This window comes from Dipodomys merriami, unplaced genomic scaffold, assembly GCF_024711535.1.
Source record: "Dipodomys merriami isolate MVZ:Mamm:240054 unplaced genomic scaffold, mDipMer1.0.p SCAF_57, whole genome shotgun sequence".
Lineage (NCBI taxonomy): Eukaryota > Metazoa > Chordata > Mammalia > Rodentia > Heteromyidae > Dipodomys > Dipodomys merriami.
In genome coordinates, this window is record NW_027206146.1 from 2,390,320 (window position 1) to 2,405,658 (window position 15,339).

General features: G+C 59.2%; 1 protein-coding gene across 4 annotated transcripts; it reads left to right on the plus strand.

Moving 5' to 3' along the window:
• Positions 1–1,339: 1,339 nt before the first annotated feature.
• On the plus strand, positions 1,340–12,394 carry Ttyh1 (tweety family member 1). 4 transcript variants are annotated; one of them, XM_070000770.1, is made up of 14 exons: positions 1,340–1,538; positions 3,480–3,658; positions 5,318–5,429; positions 6,012–6,232; positions 7,552–7,647; positions 8,101–8,173; positions 8,458–8,533; positions 9,247–9,302; positions 9,471–9,563; positions 9,828–9,920; positions 10,725–10,867; positions 10,978–11,023; positions 11,148–11,228; positions 11,363–12,391. In XM_070000770.1, the coding sequence occupies exons 1-13, from the start codon at positions 1,413–1,415 to the stop codon at positions 11,184–11,186; spliced, it is 1,353 nt and encodes a 450-aa protein (XP_069856871.1). In that variant the 5' UTR covers positions 1,340–1,412; the 3' UTR covers positions 11,187–11,228; positions 11,363–12,391. The 4 variants fall into 4 exon arrangements, with proteins under 4 accessions (XP_069856871.1, XP_069856870.1, XP_069856872.1 ...); XM_070000771.1 differs by having other exon boundaries at positions 1,356–1,538; positions 10,807–10,867; positions 11,363–12,392; XM_070000769.1 differs by lacking the exon at positions 10,978–11,023 and having other exon boundaries at positions 1,348–1,538; positions 11,363–12,393.
• The last annotated feature ends 2,945 nt before the right edge of the window (positions 12,395–15,339 follow it).

A 15,339-nucleotide genomic window follows, 5' to 3' on the forward strand; every position in this document is an offset into this window, starting at 1 on the left:
AGCACCGAGAACCTACTAGGCGCTCAGCCATCTCTCCTGGTGAATTCTCCCTGTCACCAGTTACAGCAGTGAGCTGATTGGAGGAGTCCCAGCCCAGACCCGCCCTGCCCTCCCATCAGAGAAGGCCGGCAGGGAGGCCTTCCTGGAGGTGGTGCCTGCTTTCTCGCCCTGTGTCTCTCTCCCACTTCTCCTAGTGCTGCTGCTCATCCTCTTTTCCTATCCACCCCTGCCAGTGCTGCTCATCCAGCTCCACCCAGAGCTCACAGGCTCGCCAGTTCCAACCCAGCCCACACGATTTATTTAGCCCACACTGTATTATTTTTTTGTATTTAAATTCCTTTTAACATTTAAGAGCCGAGGGATTTTGCTTTTTAAATATCCAGATTTCTGTCTCCTTTTAGAAATTTGGAACAGCTGGTGACGCCGGGTCCTCTGCCCACATGGCAGGCACTGGCTGACGTGACATCTGCCTCCTGCTCGAAGCCAGCGACCCCACGAGCCCTGCCCCAAGGGGGGGGAACCCACCTCCCTGGGAGACACAGGCAGGGGACAGTGGTGGGGAAGGGCCAGGTCTCCAGGCTGGAAGATAGACGACTTGGGCTTCGCCCGTGTGAGCTGAAGCCAGTCACTTTCTAACACACAAACTTCACAGACAGGGATGGGGAAACTGAGGCAAGAGAGAGCCAGACAGACACAGAGAGTGAGAAGAAGTCAATCAGTTCTTTTGCTCTGAGGGGAGAAAAGGAGGAGGAATGGGTGTGTGTGTGTGTGTGAGAGAGAGAGAGAGAGAGAGAGAGAGAGAGAGAGAGAGAGAGAGAAAGGGGGGAAGCATCGTCCCTCTCCTCTCACTACCATCATCATCACCATCACCATCATCACCATCATCATCATCATCACATCATCAGCAGGAGCAGCATCACCATCATCACCAACAGCATCATCACCACCTTATCATCACCACCGCCATCTTTGTCGTTTTCCTTGTTCCTCCTTCTCTACCAGTCTGGGCCAGAACGCTTGTTTGGGGGCAGGTGGGTCACACAGGGCCTCCTCCCTCTCCCCTCCTCCCTCCTCCCTCCTCCACACCCCAAGGGGCCATAGGGTGGGAGGATCTGGGGGGTTCAGGGCCAGCCCTGCCCACAGCAGAGAGGGGGCCCCGTGTCAGGGTGATCAGCCCGTCCCCCTCCCCCCCGCCCCGCCCCGGGGTTCCCGCGGGACTCAGCCTCGGCCGGATCCTGGCCCGCAGCGCCCGCGGCGGCCGCAAGGGGCAGCACCGAGCCGCCCACCGCGCCTCCCCCGCCCCGCGCGCCGCCGGCCCCGCGCGCCGCGTCCCGCAGACCCCGCGCCGCCCGCGCGCCCCGCTCGGCTCCGAGGCTCCCGGCCCGGCCCGGCCTGCCGCCCCTCGCGGGGCCATGGGCGCGCCCCCGGGGTACCGGCCCTCCGCCTGGGTGCACCTCCTCCACCAGCTGCCCCGCGCCGACTTCCAGCTGCGCCCGGTGCCCAGCGGCTTCGCGCCCCGGGAGCGGGAGTACCAGCAGGTGGGACGGCGCGGGGCGCCAGGCGCAGGGCGCGGGGCCCGAGGCGCAGGGGTGCACGGGGGGCCGAGGCGCGGGGGGTGCTGGGCGCGGGGGACGTGGGGCGCGGGCGCCGAGGCGCGGGGGGGCGCAGGGGGCTGAGGCGCGGGGCGCTGAGGGGCTGAAGCGGGGCTCAGGGCGCGGGGATTGCAGGATGCGGGGGGCGAGGTGGGGCGCGCACACCTGCAGGGCGCCCGACCCTCCCCCCCCTCCTTAAAAGCAGGGGTGCGGGGGGGCCCTGAAGGTGGAGGGAGAGGAGCCCGCGTTCTCCCCACGCCCCCACCCCGTCTGCCCTGTCCGGGAAGCCCGCCTTCAGGGTCACCCGAGGGAAAGGTCCGCTCTCCTGGGGACCCTGACACAGGACCCCGACACGGGACTCTCCTCCCCTGGGGTCATGGCAGGCAAATGTGTCCCAGATAAGCCACGACCCAGGAGAGCGGGGCCGGGCCGGGGGACCACGGATGGGGAGGGGGCCCCGGATGGGGGGGACTTTAGAGCTGGGGCAGCCCGCTGGCTTCGGGGGCGCTGGTGGGGGGCTGCGAGTGGCTCGGAAGCGGGCCCCTGACCCACTTCCCTCCCAGCCCTTGATTGGGTGGTGGAGCCCCCAGGGTGGCTTTCTGAGGACCGGGGGTGGGGAGGAGTCGGCTCGGCCGCCCGCGCGGCGCCCGCACCCCTGCGTCTTTCTGGGCGGCTTCCAGGAGAGCGGTCCGGGCGGCGGGTGGCCTCGCGGGGCTGCGGGTGGGGCGCGCCGCGTGCCCGCTATTTGGGTCACGGCAGCCACCACACCAGCCACTCCTCCCCGCCCCCCCCCCCCGCTCCCCCGCCCCACGGGGTCCCCATCCCCGCACCCTCCGCACCCCCACCCTGCAGGGGGCCCCCATCCCCACGCCCACGGTGCAACCACCCCATGGCGCCCCATCACCGCACCCCCAGCCTGCGGGCCCCCCCCCCCCGTCCCCACACCCCCGTCCCCGCCCCCCCCCCCCCCCCCCCCGCCTCTTACACAACCACCTCCTCCAGGCTCCCCCGAGGCCAGGCTCACCCCGCAGTGTTCCCCGGCCTGACTCAAGTCATGCCCTGTAAGCCGGGTCACAGCAGGGGTCACACACGAGGTCCCAGGAGAACCCCCCCCCATGGGAACCCCCCCCATGGGGACACGTGCTGGCTGTCAACGCCCCCAGAGGCTTGCAGGACACACATTTGCACACTCAAGCATTTGCTCTTGCACATGTCCACACACAGTCCCATTGTGCACACTCACAGAAAACACGGATACAGACCCCAACACTCTTTTGGTGGTGGTGGTTGTCAGTCGTGGGACTTGAACTCTGGGCCTGGGCGCTGTCCCTCAGCTCTTCAGCTCAAGGCCAGTGCTCTACCACTTGAGCTACAGCGCCAGCTCTGGTTTTCTAGTGGTTCATTGGAGATAAGAGTCTCACAGACTTTCCTGCCTTTGAACTACAATCCTTAGCTCTCAGCCTCCTGAGTAGCTGGGGTGACAGGCGTGAGCCACTGGGGCCCAGCTCCAACACTCATCCATACACACTTCCCTGTAACACACTCAGGACACAGAAGCACACACACACTTGTGGATCTCACACATACACACATCGATCTCCAGCTCAGGGTGAGGAATCTGAGGCTCAGAAAGGGAAGGAGGCTGCCTGAGGTCACACAGCACCCCAAGGACAAGCAGAAACGGAGCCCAAGGCTGGAGCCCACCTTCGTTGAAGCTTCTCTCCCCTCCCCCCCCCCCCCCCCCCCGCATCCTGGCCCTGAGTCCTGGAGCCCCTGCTTGGGAGAGTCAGGGGAGCCCCCCAACAAAGCTAACTGACATCGTGGGGGGGGTTGTCCCTCCTGGTAGCATACAGGGGCCGCTGAGGCCTGACGCCCCCCCTCCCCCAGGCCCTGCTGCTGGTGGTGGCCTTGGCTGGCCTGGGCCTGGGCCTGAGCCTCATCTTCATCGCTGTCTACCTCATCCGCTTCTGCTGCTGCCGCCCTCCAGAGCCCCCGGGGGCCAAGAGTCCCCCGTCGGGGGCGGGCTGCGCGACGTGGAGCTGCATCGCTGCCCTTCTCGTGGGCTGGTAATGGGGCCCGGGGGTGGGTGGGGGGACTGGGACGTCACACTCCCTGTCCACCTTCTTGAGGGGGGGTGGGGGGTGGGAGGGTCGGGGCACCCCTCTCCAGGAATGAGGGGGGACTCGTGGGGCATCTGGCGAGGGGGGGGAGGGCTCCCACCTGGCACAGGGCACATGCACGCCTGTTAAATTGCTGTGCGTGCACACGCACTCCCAAGGGAGAGAAGCCCTCGCCAGGCCTGTTTGCACATCCATGAAGTGGGTTTTAGTGCACTCCCTTAGTAATGCTAGTGTCTTCAGAGGGCGTTAACTAGTGATGTCATTCATTCGTTCATCATTCATTCAATGTACTGATCTGACAATAGACATCTACTGCACCCAGCCTTGTACCCAGCCAGCCCCCCTCCAACCCCAGCCCTGCACCCAGCCCGCCCTATCCGTGCCCACAGCGACTCCCAGCACGCTTGGATTTGACAGGAGAGGCTCAGGGAGGGTGGGAAGGTGCTTTCAGGTGCCAGCTGGCCCCGAGGTTCCGAGCTGTGTTGGGGGGACTCCGGAGCCTGGCAGAGGAGCCCCCGCACCGTGGGCCGGCCCCCCAAGCAGTGACAGCTGGCCAATGCCACAGATTACAGGGCTTTGGGGGACCCTGCGGTGGGGCCTCCTGGGGCATGGCCCAGCCCGCCACTCCCAGCCTGGGCTCTGACTACACTGCCTCTGTGCAGGGAGAAGCAGGATGGAGGTGCATTCTGGGTGTAGGGGGACTGGGTGCCCTATATTTAAGATGCTCCCTCCCCAGGTTCTCCAGATCGGGGTGGTGGGGGAAGTGGACAAAAGGCCCAGCAGGGGAGAGACGCTGCGCCAGCCCCGGGGGGGGGGGGGGGGGGCAGGGACAAGGGGCGCTTTGTGGTGCTCTGAACAATGGGGCAGAGCGCTCGGCGCCTGTCCAAGGGCAGGGGTGGGGGCAGCCTGGCCTGGGAACGCGGAGGGTGCCCGGCTCTCGCCCCCTGCAATGTGGGGCGCCGCCTGGGGGTGAGGGAGGGGGAAGGGTCCCCGCCGTGAGGCTCCACAATGAAGCTCTCTGTGCTGGCAGCCAGCCGCCCTTCCCACATCCTCCCCCTCCCCCTCCTAGCTGGCCAGACGCCTGGGTCCCGGGCAGGGCACGGGAAGGGAGAGAACTTGGGTGTCATGTCCCCCCAGGGTGAGGTGATGGCGCAGGGGCTCCTAGAAACCCCCTGGAGACAGGGGTAGGGTCCCCCTCGGCCCTAAACGGACAGGTGCTGAGAGTGGGGGACACGGGGGAGGGGGGGTATGACAAAGGGCACAGGTCATTGGAGGTGGGGGTGACCTCCTCCAGGGCCTGCTCCAGGGAGGCTTGAGTTAAATCTGGGGGCTCCCTTCCCTTCCACCACACCACCCACCATTAGCATCACAATGACGTGCCTCTGGGTGTGTGGGGGGGGGGCCTTCCCGTTACCATGGCAACTGGCGGGGGGGGGCAGGCAAGCCAGAGACTGTTCTTTTCCCACGGCAGGCTGGACCAATAGGGTGAGTGCGGAGACGGGATAGGTGGACGAAGAGGTGGGGTGTGCCCATCGTCGGACTTGGGGTCCCCTGGCTCCCCCAGGGTCCCAGGCCGGTGTGATCCCCTCCCTTCTCTCTCCTCAGTGCGGGCATTGGCGTTGGTTTCTATGGCAACAGTGAGACCAGTGATGGGGTGTCCCAGCTCAGCTCTGCTCTGCTGCACGCCAACCACACACTCAGCACCACTGACCAGCTGGTGAGGGGGGCAGGGACTATGGCCCCGCGTCACCCACCTGGGGAGACACATGAAGCCTGGGACACACAAGGGCCTGACCCTCAGGACCCCAGAGCCAGACTTGCAGCCCTCAGGTTTCACTCTCGCCCCTCACCCCTCCACCCGACGTGCTGGAACTTGCTTAGAATCACATCCAGTCCCAGGTTCCCCAAACCAGACCAAGTCCAAAGCCCAGAGACTCCAGGCTTTGCGCTTGGGCTCACTCCAGAGCCCCGGACCTGACTCCATTCCCTGTACAAGTTCAGGAGCCCCGTCCCTGACATCCAGGACCTCCCAGACATCAGACCTCAGATTCCATGTCTGATTCACGTCTTGGAGGAGGCGCCCACAACTCAGGAGGCAGGCATAGTGCTCAGACCTGACTAATACCCGCCCTGCAGCCAGTCCAGAGGCTGCACTGGCCCCCAGGTCCCCAGGCCCAAGCCGCTGACCTCCAGATCTCCTGCCAGAGGAGTCCCCCCTTTCCCAACCCTCCCCCAGGCTCCTGGAGGGGGGGTGCTTTCTGCCTCCCCCATCCCTGACAGCCTGCCCTGCCTCCCCCAGGTGTGGGAGACAGTGGAGAGGTTGGGCGAGGCGGTGAGGGCGGAGCTCACCACACTGGAGGAGGTGCTGGCGCAGCGCACGGAGCTGGTAGCCGCTGCCAGAGGGGCTCGGCGCCAGGCGGAGCTGGTGGCCCAGCAGCTGCAGGGCCTGGCCTTCTGGCATGAGGTGCCCCTGAGCCCCCTGCAGGTGGCTGCAGATGTGTCCTTCGTGGAGGAGTACAGGTGAGAGGCAGCTTTCCCAGCCCCGCGTGGCCCTGTCCACTCAAACTGGGTACCCAGGGGGTCACAGGTGGTTGGAGGAGGGGGGAAGGCCGGTCATGGGGCTTGAACTCTGGGCCTGGGCGCTGTCCCTCAGCTCTTCAGCTCAAGGCAAGCGCTCTACTGCTTGGGCCACAGTGCCACTTCTGGTTTTCTGAGTGGTTCATTGGAGATAAGTCTCACGGACTTTCCTGCCCAGGGCTGGCTTTGAACCTCCATCCTCAGATCTCAGCCTCCTGAGTAGCTGGGATGACAGGTGTGAGCCACTGGGTCTGGAGGCCACACTGAGGAGGTGACACTGGAGGAAGGGGGGGGGAGGGAGGAGGGTGCAGGTACTAGCTGTGCAGCCCTCATGGCCTAGTTCACTAGTAATTATTCCTTTCCTCCTTGACACCTACCTCCCCACCTTGGGGTCCCACCCCCAGACATGAGGCTGAGGTGGCTGACTCAATCCTGGATCCTGAAATTCAGGGCTCGGGCACGTGCACGCCCAAACAGTCCCCACCAAAGCTGCACAGGCAAGCTGGGATCTGAGGGTAAACGGGTTCTGTGACCTGAGTCCGCCATCATCATTGGGTTTGGGGCAACAGTGACATGCCAGGCCACTCAACAAATAAGTCCAGGCCCCCAGGACAGCCTGAGGAAGGCAGGTGGGGACCAGAACCCCGGGAGATCAGCTGAGAAGTGTGCTGCGCACCCGGGAGTCTCCCCTGTAATCGTGGCAGATTTTTTTTTTTTTTTGGGTCCAGTTGTGGGCCTGAACTCTGGGCCTGGGTGCTGTCCCTCAGCTCTTCAGCTCAAGGCTAGCGCTCTACCACTCTGAGCCATAGCGCCACTTCTGGCTTTTTTCTTTTTGCTTATGTGGTGCTGAGGAATTGAACCCAGGGCCTCAGGCATGCAAGGCAAGCACTCTACCACTAAGCCACCTTCCCAGCCCTTGTGGCAGATTTTTTAGCGGATGCGGCTGTTAAGCACGCACGTGAATCTGTGTGTCTGCATGCTCTTCAGGCTCTGCGTTCGACCTGCTTCTGGCATGACATGTTGGGAAACTGAGGCCAGGAGGATAAAGTTCTAGGACAGTTACTCAGCTAGCTGGGACCTAGGCACTAGCCCCAGAAAAGCCAACAGACCTACAGATTCATGCTCAAAGTTTTCATGTGACCTGCTCAGGGGGGGTCTGGAGGTGGGGATGGCTCCCACAGGGAGCTGCCAGCCAGGCTGGGCTGAGCCAGGGCTGCTGCTGGCCCCCTGAGATGGCCCTGTTTCCACTCTCCCTTCGGCAGGTGGCTGGCCTACGTGCTCCTCCTCCTCCTGGTGCTCCTGGTCTGCCTCTTCACCCTCCTGGGCCTCGCCAAGCAGAGCAAGTGGCTGGTGGTCCTGTGAGTCCCTGCGGGGCTGGGCGCCACTTTCCTGCCAGGGACAGGTCATAGGTCCAGGGCTGGGCTTTAGAGCTGCCCACCAGGAGCCAACCTGTAGATGGGCAGGCTTGGCCATGCTTTCTATAAAAATGATGACCAAGCCAGTCCCCTATGGCTCATGCATCCCAGGCAGCTGCATTTGGGCCCTGGAACTTCCCTATGCCCCCCAGAAAGGAGACTGAGCCAGAGACGGGGAGGAGGAGGAGGAATTTGAAAGCCCAGGAAACTTAGCCCCAAGCTGGGCAGTGGCCTCCCAGGGTCCCAGGGTCCCGCTGAGCAGCACCCTGCGCAGCACCCCAGTGTTCTTTTGACAGTGATCAATGGCCACCCCCACACCCCAACTCCAGGCTCAGGGGTGGCAGGGACAGGGTGGGCTGTGATGGGGGAGGGTGACAAAGGCCCCCCCTCTCCCAGGATGACAGCCCTGAGTCTCCTGGTGCTGGTCCTGAGCTGGGGCTCCATGGGCCTAGAGGCGGCCACAGCTGTGGTGAGTGGGGGGGGGGGAGCTCTGGGCTCTGAGTAGGGGGTCCTAGGGTGGGTGGAGGCCCAGCCACTGCCTTGGGCCCTGAGAGGAACCCAGGTGACAAAGTCACAGTTATGGTTCTTGGGTCCCAAGAAGCCAGATGCTGGTATCCAGGGCACCCAGATGTTAAGGAATGGGGCTGGGAGCCTGGCCCTGGGTCTGAGGGAGGAGGCTGGGATCTGAACCGAGTTCTGTGGGAATGTGAAACTGGCAGTTTCTAATCTGAGCAGTTCCTGTTTTCTGACCAGGGCCTCAGTGATTTCTGCTCCAATCCAGACACCTACGTTCTAAACCTGACACAGGAAGAGACGGGGCTCAGTTCAGGTGACTCCTGTGGTCCCTGCTTTCCTTAGGCTGCGATAGTGACCAGTCCAGAGTGGGCTGGATGCTGAGCTATGCACAAATCCTGCAGAAGCCCTGGGTCCCTGCCCTGGCAGGCTAGAAAAGATGGTGTGTGAGAAGGGGGACAGGGAGGTCTCAGGCAAGGGTAGGATACAGGCTCCCTCCCTCAGGGTGGGAGGATTGGGCTTATGGGAGCAGAGGGGATGAGGAAGGTGGGCCTGATGGAATCTGTGGCAACCCCAGCACCTGGAAGTCCCAAGCAGGAGGAGCTGAAGTTGGGGGCCACACTTGGGCCACAGGGAGACTCAGAGAGGAAATAGAAAGTGTTGAGGGGAGGGGCTGGGAAGGTGGCTCAGTGGTAGAGCACTTGCCTTGCATGCATGAGGCCCTGGGTTTGATTCCTCAGCACCACATAAGCAAAAAGAAAAAAGCCGGAAGTGGTGCTGTGGCTTAAATGGTAGAGTGCTAGCCTTGAGCTGAAGAGCTGAGGGACAGCACCCAGGCCCAGAGTTCAGGCCCCACAACCGGACCCAAATACAAAATTAAAAAAAAAGAAAAGAAAAAAAAAGTGTTGAGGGGACTAAAGTCAGGACCTTTGGAGGTCAACAGAGGTCAGAGCTGGGGAGGAGACCCTGGGACCTGCCCCCACCCATATTCTCCAAACTCAGCTTCCTCCCTCTCCTCCTCCACGGCAGACATCCTGAGCTATTACTTCCTGTGCAACCAGGACGTCTCCAACCCCTTCCAACAGGTGTGGCCGGTCGGCAAGGGCCATGGGTGCCCAGGGACAGGGAAATGGATGAGGACCCCTGGGTGGGGGGACTGGAGCCGGGACTCGGGTCCCCAGGGAGAGGAGCACAGTGGCCTGTGTTCTGCGGGTTGAGAAAGGACCCAGGTCCTGGACCTCATCTTCCCACAGAGACTGACTCTATCCCAGAGGGCGCTGGCCAACATCCACTCCCAGCTGCAAGGCCTGGAGCGAGAAGCCGTCCCCCAGTTCCCAGCAGCTCAGGTGGACTGACCGCCCCAGCCCAGGCAGGAGGAAGGCGGGGAGGACTCCTGGGCAGGGGCGGGTTGGCTGAGTGGGCGTCTCCCAGGGCGTGGCTTGTGGGAGGGGCGTGGCCTTGTTTGTGGGCGTGACCGCCAGGATTAGGACGAGGTAGGACAGGTCTCTGAAGCTGGGCCTGCATGGTGAGCGGGGGCTGCGGGCGGGGCCTGTCATCGTGGGCGGGGCAAGCGATCTTGATGTAAATAGACTACTCTCCTCCCACCACAGAAGCCGCTGCTGTCCTTGGAGGAGACGCTGAATGTGACCGAGGGAAACTTCCACCAGCTGGTGGCGCTACTGCATTGCCGCGGCCTGCACAAGGTCTGCTCGGCCTCGGTCCTCGGGAGCCCACCTGGAATTCCGGCCCGGCCCAGACTCGGGCCCTGCCATCCACACTCCGTGACAGCTGAGCCCCTCCAGCCCCCTCTTACCCAACCCTCTGTCTGGCCACGGCCAACAGCTGGGGAGCCCTTGAACACACAATCCGATCAAGGTCGGCCTCTGCTGAAATCCCCCTCACGGATTAAAGCCTGACCCAGAAAGGCTCTGGTGGGCAGCTCTGGCCACAGCTCTCTGGTCTCCGCCTGGCCCAGCCACCAGGCTCTTCATACTCCATCCCTGCTGGCCTGGTCATGGTCTGAGGTGGCCTCTGCCCAGCACTGCCCCCCAGATCTTCTGGTCTCACCAGCTTAGTACCGGACATGACCTTTTAGGTCCCGTGCACACATGGCCCCCAGTTCTGGGTCATTCCATCCCCATTGCATGGGCTGGCTAGTTGGTACTGGGAAGACATTCAGGTCACCACAGCTCTGCCGACCCCCTGGGATGGTGGCTACCATGGGCAGCACTGCTGTGTGCCACCTGTGAGGTCTCATTCTAAGTGTTAGCCAGGTGATATGTTGGACACAGGAGGTATTTGGAAATGTGTAGAGGCATGGCTGATTCAGATGTGGGGTGCTGGGCAGACATGGGCTAGGGCAGCAGCTCTGCGGAGGTCTGTGCACACATGTGGTCTCCCACCAGCGGGACACCCTTTGACAGGGTGACCTCACACGGCCAGGTAGATGGCTTGCCGTATGTGCGGCGTGCCTGGCGTGTGTGCTGATGCCCGCTCTCCCACCCCAGGACTATGGGGCAGCGCTGCGGGGCCTGTGTGAAGACGCCCTGGAGGGCCTGCTCTTCCTGATGCTCTTCTCCCTCCTGTCAGCCGGGGCCCTGGCCACGGCACTCTGCAGCCTTCCCCGTGCCTGGGCCCTCTTCCCACCAAGGTCAGCCTGGGAACTGGGTGGGATACCAGGGGAGGAGCTGCTGGGGGGTGGGGGGCTTCCTCCTGATGGGTCCCATCCTGCTTCTCTGCCACTCCCCCATCTCATGCTAGTGATGACTACGAGGATACCGATGATGATGACCCTTTCAACCCTCAGGTACACAGACCAGTCAGAGGGAGGAGGCTGGGGCCTGGATACTGGTCTGAGGGAGGAGAACTTGGGCCCATGGTGCAGCTAGAATCATCCTTCATCTCCTGTCTGTTTCCATGTCCCTGGGCAGGAGTCCAAGCGCTTTGTGCAGTGGCAGTCATCCATCTGAGCTCCTCTTCCCAGCCAGCCTGGAGCCCAACAACCCTCTCCAGTAAGCACTGGGCTGAAACCCTGGTCAGTGGCTGGGCTATGTCCCCCCACCCCCCATGGCGGGCTCTCTTGTTGGCTAGGTGTGCACTGGGGTCCCACAGCCTGGGTTAAGGCCTTGTCTCTGCCTCTCTGCAGTTCCTTTCCTGGCTGCTGGAGGAGGCTCTACTAACTTGGCCCCGACTGGGCTCTGACCACTAACACTGCTGGCAACAGACACCCCACCCGGGACTGCCTCCTGCCTCGGCCCCAAGGCCCACCTTTGTCTTAGTCCTGGGGAGAGCTGAGGGAGTAGGGCAGGGACCAGGTCTGGCAGGGGAGGGGGCAGACTGACTGCCCTGCATCCCTCCTCCCCTGCTGCCAGTCCCCTCCTGGGAGGGACTGGCCCGGGGGCCCAGGGACATGAATCGCCTGCCCCTGGCCCCCTGCCGTAGCTTAGTGGGCTCTGGCCCCCTGATCTCCACTGGCGGCACTAACTTGGAAAAGGGTTGACTTGAAATAAAAGGGAAGACTTTATTTTACAAGCATCTAGATTTGCCTCCTTTCTCCACTGTATGGATTCTGCTCCTGGCTGGGCTAGGGAGATGACCTTCCCCCAGAGCCAGGCCTTGTGTGGCCCCAGTCCTGAAAGCCATACGTGTATCCTGGCTCAAGAAAACAGGCTTTGTGGGACAGAGTAAACCAAGTGTGTGTGTACACACGACAGAAGACCAGCTTCTGGTCTGAGAAAGCCCAGCTGGTTTAGAAGCGACGTAAGACGCTGAATCGACTTGGCTGTCCATCAGCCCAAACCTCCCCTGTAAGATATGTGAAAAGCTCAATAAAGGTATACCCATGAAAGGGTCACAAATGAAGAGAATATATGGCCAGGTGCTGGTGGCTCACCCTGTAATCCCAGCTACTCAGGAAGTAGAATCCAGAGGACTGCAGTTCAAAGCCAGTGTGGGCAGAAAAGTCTGATATTCTCTCTGAAATAACTAGCAAAAAGCCAGGCCAGTAGTGTGGGTGAAATGGTAAAACACCAGCTACACAAGCAAGTAAGCAAGCGGAGTGAGTCAGAGGCCCTGAATTCAAACCCCAGTATCACCAAAAAGAAAGGGCATGTGTACATTGTTTAGCAGTGGAGGGGAGAGGGCTTTAGACAGAAAGATAATGTATTCAATGGGTCAGAGAGTAAAAAGGGAGACAATAAAGCCAAAAGGTAAATTTACAATCTGGGAAATTATGTATGTTTGCTTTTTAACAATTATGGCAAGGAAATATGCTAAACACATAATCTACAAAAGTTCCTTTAAGAAAGTGACAAATGGCAGGTGCTGGTGGCTCACACCTGTTATCCTAGTTTCTCAGAAGGCTGAGATCTGAGGATCATGGTTTGAAGTCTGTGGGAGATTCCTATCTCTAACCACTCAAAAACTGGAAGTAGTGGCAGAGCACTAGAACAAAGCAAAAGAGCTTCAGGAACAGCACCTAAGCTCTGAGTTCAAACCCCACAACCACCAAAACAAAGACAATATAAAAAATAAGTGAGTCAGGCACCAGTGGCTCATGCCTGTATTCCTAGCTACTCAAGAGGTTGAGATCTGGATCATGGTTCAAAGTCAGCCAGGGCAGGAAAGTCTGTGAGATTCTCATCTCCAATAAACTACTAGAAAACCGCAAGTGGTGTTGTGGCTCAAGGAGTAGAGCGCTCGCCTTGAGCTGAAGAGCTAGGGGACAGTGCCCAGGCCCTGAGTTCAAGCCCTATAACCAAAAAAAAAAAAAAGACTGAGATGAATATTCAATGAACCAAAACTCCCAAAGGCAGTAAACAAACAAAAGACATCTCACTCCTGCCTTTTTTTTTTTCTTTTGTCATCACTGGAGCTTAACTCAAGGCCTGGGGTGCTGTCCCTAGGTTTTTTGTTCAAGGCTAGTGCTCTACCACTGAAGAGCCACAGCACCATTTCTGGTTTTCAGGTAGTTTTATTGAGATAAAGAGTCTCAAGGATTTTCTTGCCCCTGCCGACTTCAAATGGCAAGCCTCAGCTCTCAGCCTCCTGAATAGCTAGATTATAGGAATGAGCCACCAGCACTAGGTGACACTGGATTTCTAATGATCAGGAAATGTAATGCAGAACAAACAGAACTTCTTCTCTCCACTATCTGGTCATCACAGGATTTAAATGGGGCACTGGAAGAGCTTCAAGCCTGTCAACTGCCACAACTGTTTACATTAAAAATAAAGAAATCGCCGAGCACAGTGGCTCACGTTTGTAATCCTAGCTACTCAGGAGGCTGAGATCCAAGGATCGAGGTTCAAAGCCAGCCCAGGCAGGAAAGTCAGTGAGACTCTTATCTCCAATAAACCACCAGGAAACCAGAAGTGGCACTGTGGCTCAAGTGGTAGAGCGCTCACCTAGAGCTGAAGAGCTGAGGGACAGTGCCTAGGCCCAGAGTTCAAGCCCCACAACCAAATATAAAAAAAGCTGGGAATGTGGCTTAGCAGTAGACTGCTTACCACACATGCTTGAAGCCCTGGGTTTGATTCCTCAGCAACACATAAGCAGAAAAAGCCAGAAGTGGTGCTGTGGCTCAAGTAGTGCTAGCCTTGAGCACAGAGAAGCTCAGGGACAGAGCCCAGGCCCTGAGTTCAAGCCCTAGGACCAGCCAAGAAAACAGAAAGCAAAAAACCTACTCATCTAGGAGAAGATGGAAACTGTGCCTTGTATCCCAGAAATCCTGCTTTGGGGAACTGATTTCCAGGAAGAAAAGCACAGGCAGCTTAAGGTTTGTATTCAAAGTTGTCTGCACTAAAAACACTTTGATCAGCTAAACAATGGAAGCCAAAATCCATCAAAAAGAGAAGCCGGGAAGTGACTGAGCTCTCTGCAAGACAGCCTCTCCATAGGGACTGCGGACCAGATCCCTGAGCTGGGTGTGATACACAACATCTAGGCCACATCAAGAAGTGCCTAGGGCCACCTGGTGGATGCCCTGGCAAGTCACTTGACCTGTTGGACTCAACTGCCTCATCAAGCGGAGGAGCATCATAAATCCAGGATACTCAGCTCTGCTGTGATGAGCAAAAGGAAGCCAAATGCAACATGATGCCTTTGGCCTTTGATTATTACGCCCGATCCATCCAAAGAACATCAGTGGAAGACATATTAAGAATTGGAGCCCAAATAAACTCTGGGGCTTAGCTAAGAGCAATGTGCCAAAGTCAGTTTCTTATTCTTAACAAGGTAATGTGACATGGTAGCATGAGGTGGGGCCTGGGCAGAGCATGTATGGCTTAGCAAAATTTTTTGTAAGTCTAAAATTCCAGTCTGGGCACCAGTGACTCACACTTGTAATCCTAGTGACTCAGGAGGCTGAGATCTGTGGATGGAAGCCAGCTCTGGCAGGAAAATCCATGACTGAGGGCCAGCCTTGGGTGGAAAAAGCTAAAGACCACCCAGGCCCTGAGTTCAAGCCCCAGTACTGGGACAAAATAAATACCTAAGATACAATAAATAAAATTCTTACTATTTGGGCTGGCAATGTGGCTTAGTGGTAAGAGTGCTTGCCTAACAGGCAGGAAGCCCGGGGTTTCATTCCTCAGCACCACATACACAGAAAAAGCCAGAAGTGGAGCTGTGGCTCAAGTGATAGAGCGCTAGCTTTGAGCAAAAGAAGCTCAGGGACAGCGCCCAGGCCCCGAGTTCAAGCCCCAGGACTGGCAAAAAAATAAATAAAAAATAAAAAATAAATTTTACTATTTGAAAACAAAGCTCAAGTTAAAAAGGATTAGGGGGTGGGTGGGAAGGGAAGAACTACCATCCTACCACTAACAATATAATGAACAAAGTTAGTTTGTAGCTGTCCAAAGACACTAGTGTTAGGGGAGGTAACTAGCTCTCGGTGTTTTGCCGCTGAGTGGTCTGGACTGGAAAAATTCCATCCAGTCTCGGTGGAAAACAAAAGGGTGGCGGGGAAGGAAGAGGTTAAAGACTTGGTTCTATGGCCAAAACGTCGACGGCCTTCCAACCCTCCAGACCCTTGCCTTCGTACCAGGACCTCCCATACCTAACCCCCCCCACACACACACACACACTAGCCACGCTCGTTTCCAGCCTCCTGAGATTCGAACT

Bases quoted from the DNA above. Each gene is read 5' to 3' on its own strand.
- Ttyh1 (XM_070000769.1), top strand. From the start codon at position 1,413: ATGGGCGCGCCCCCGGGGTACCGGCCCTCCGCCTGGGTGCACCTCCTC. The intron at 9,564-9,827 runs GTGGACTGACCG...CTCCCACCACAG, and splicing joins CCCAGTTCCCAGCAGCTCAG to AAGCCGCTGCTGTCCTTGGA. The intron at 11,229-11,362 runs GTAAGCACTGGG...GCCTCTCTGCAG, and splicing joins GAGCCCAACAACCCTCTCCA to TTCCTTTCCTGGCTGCTGGA.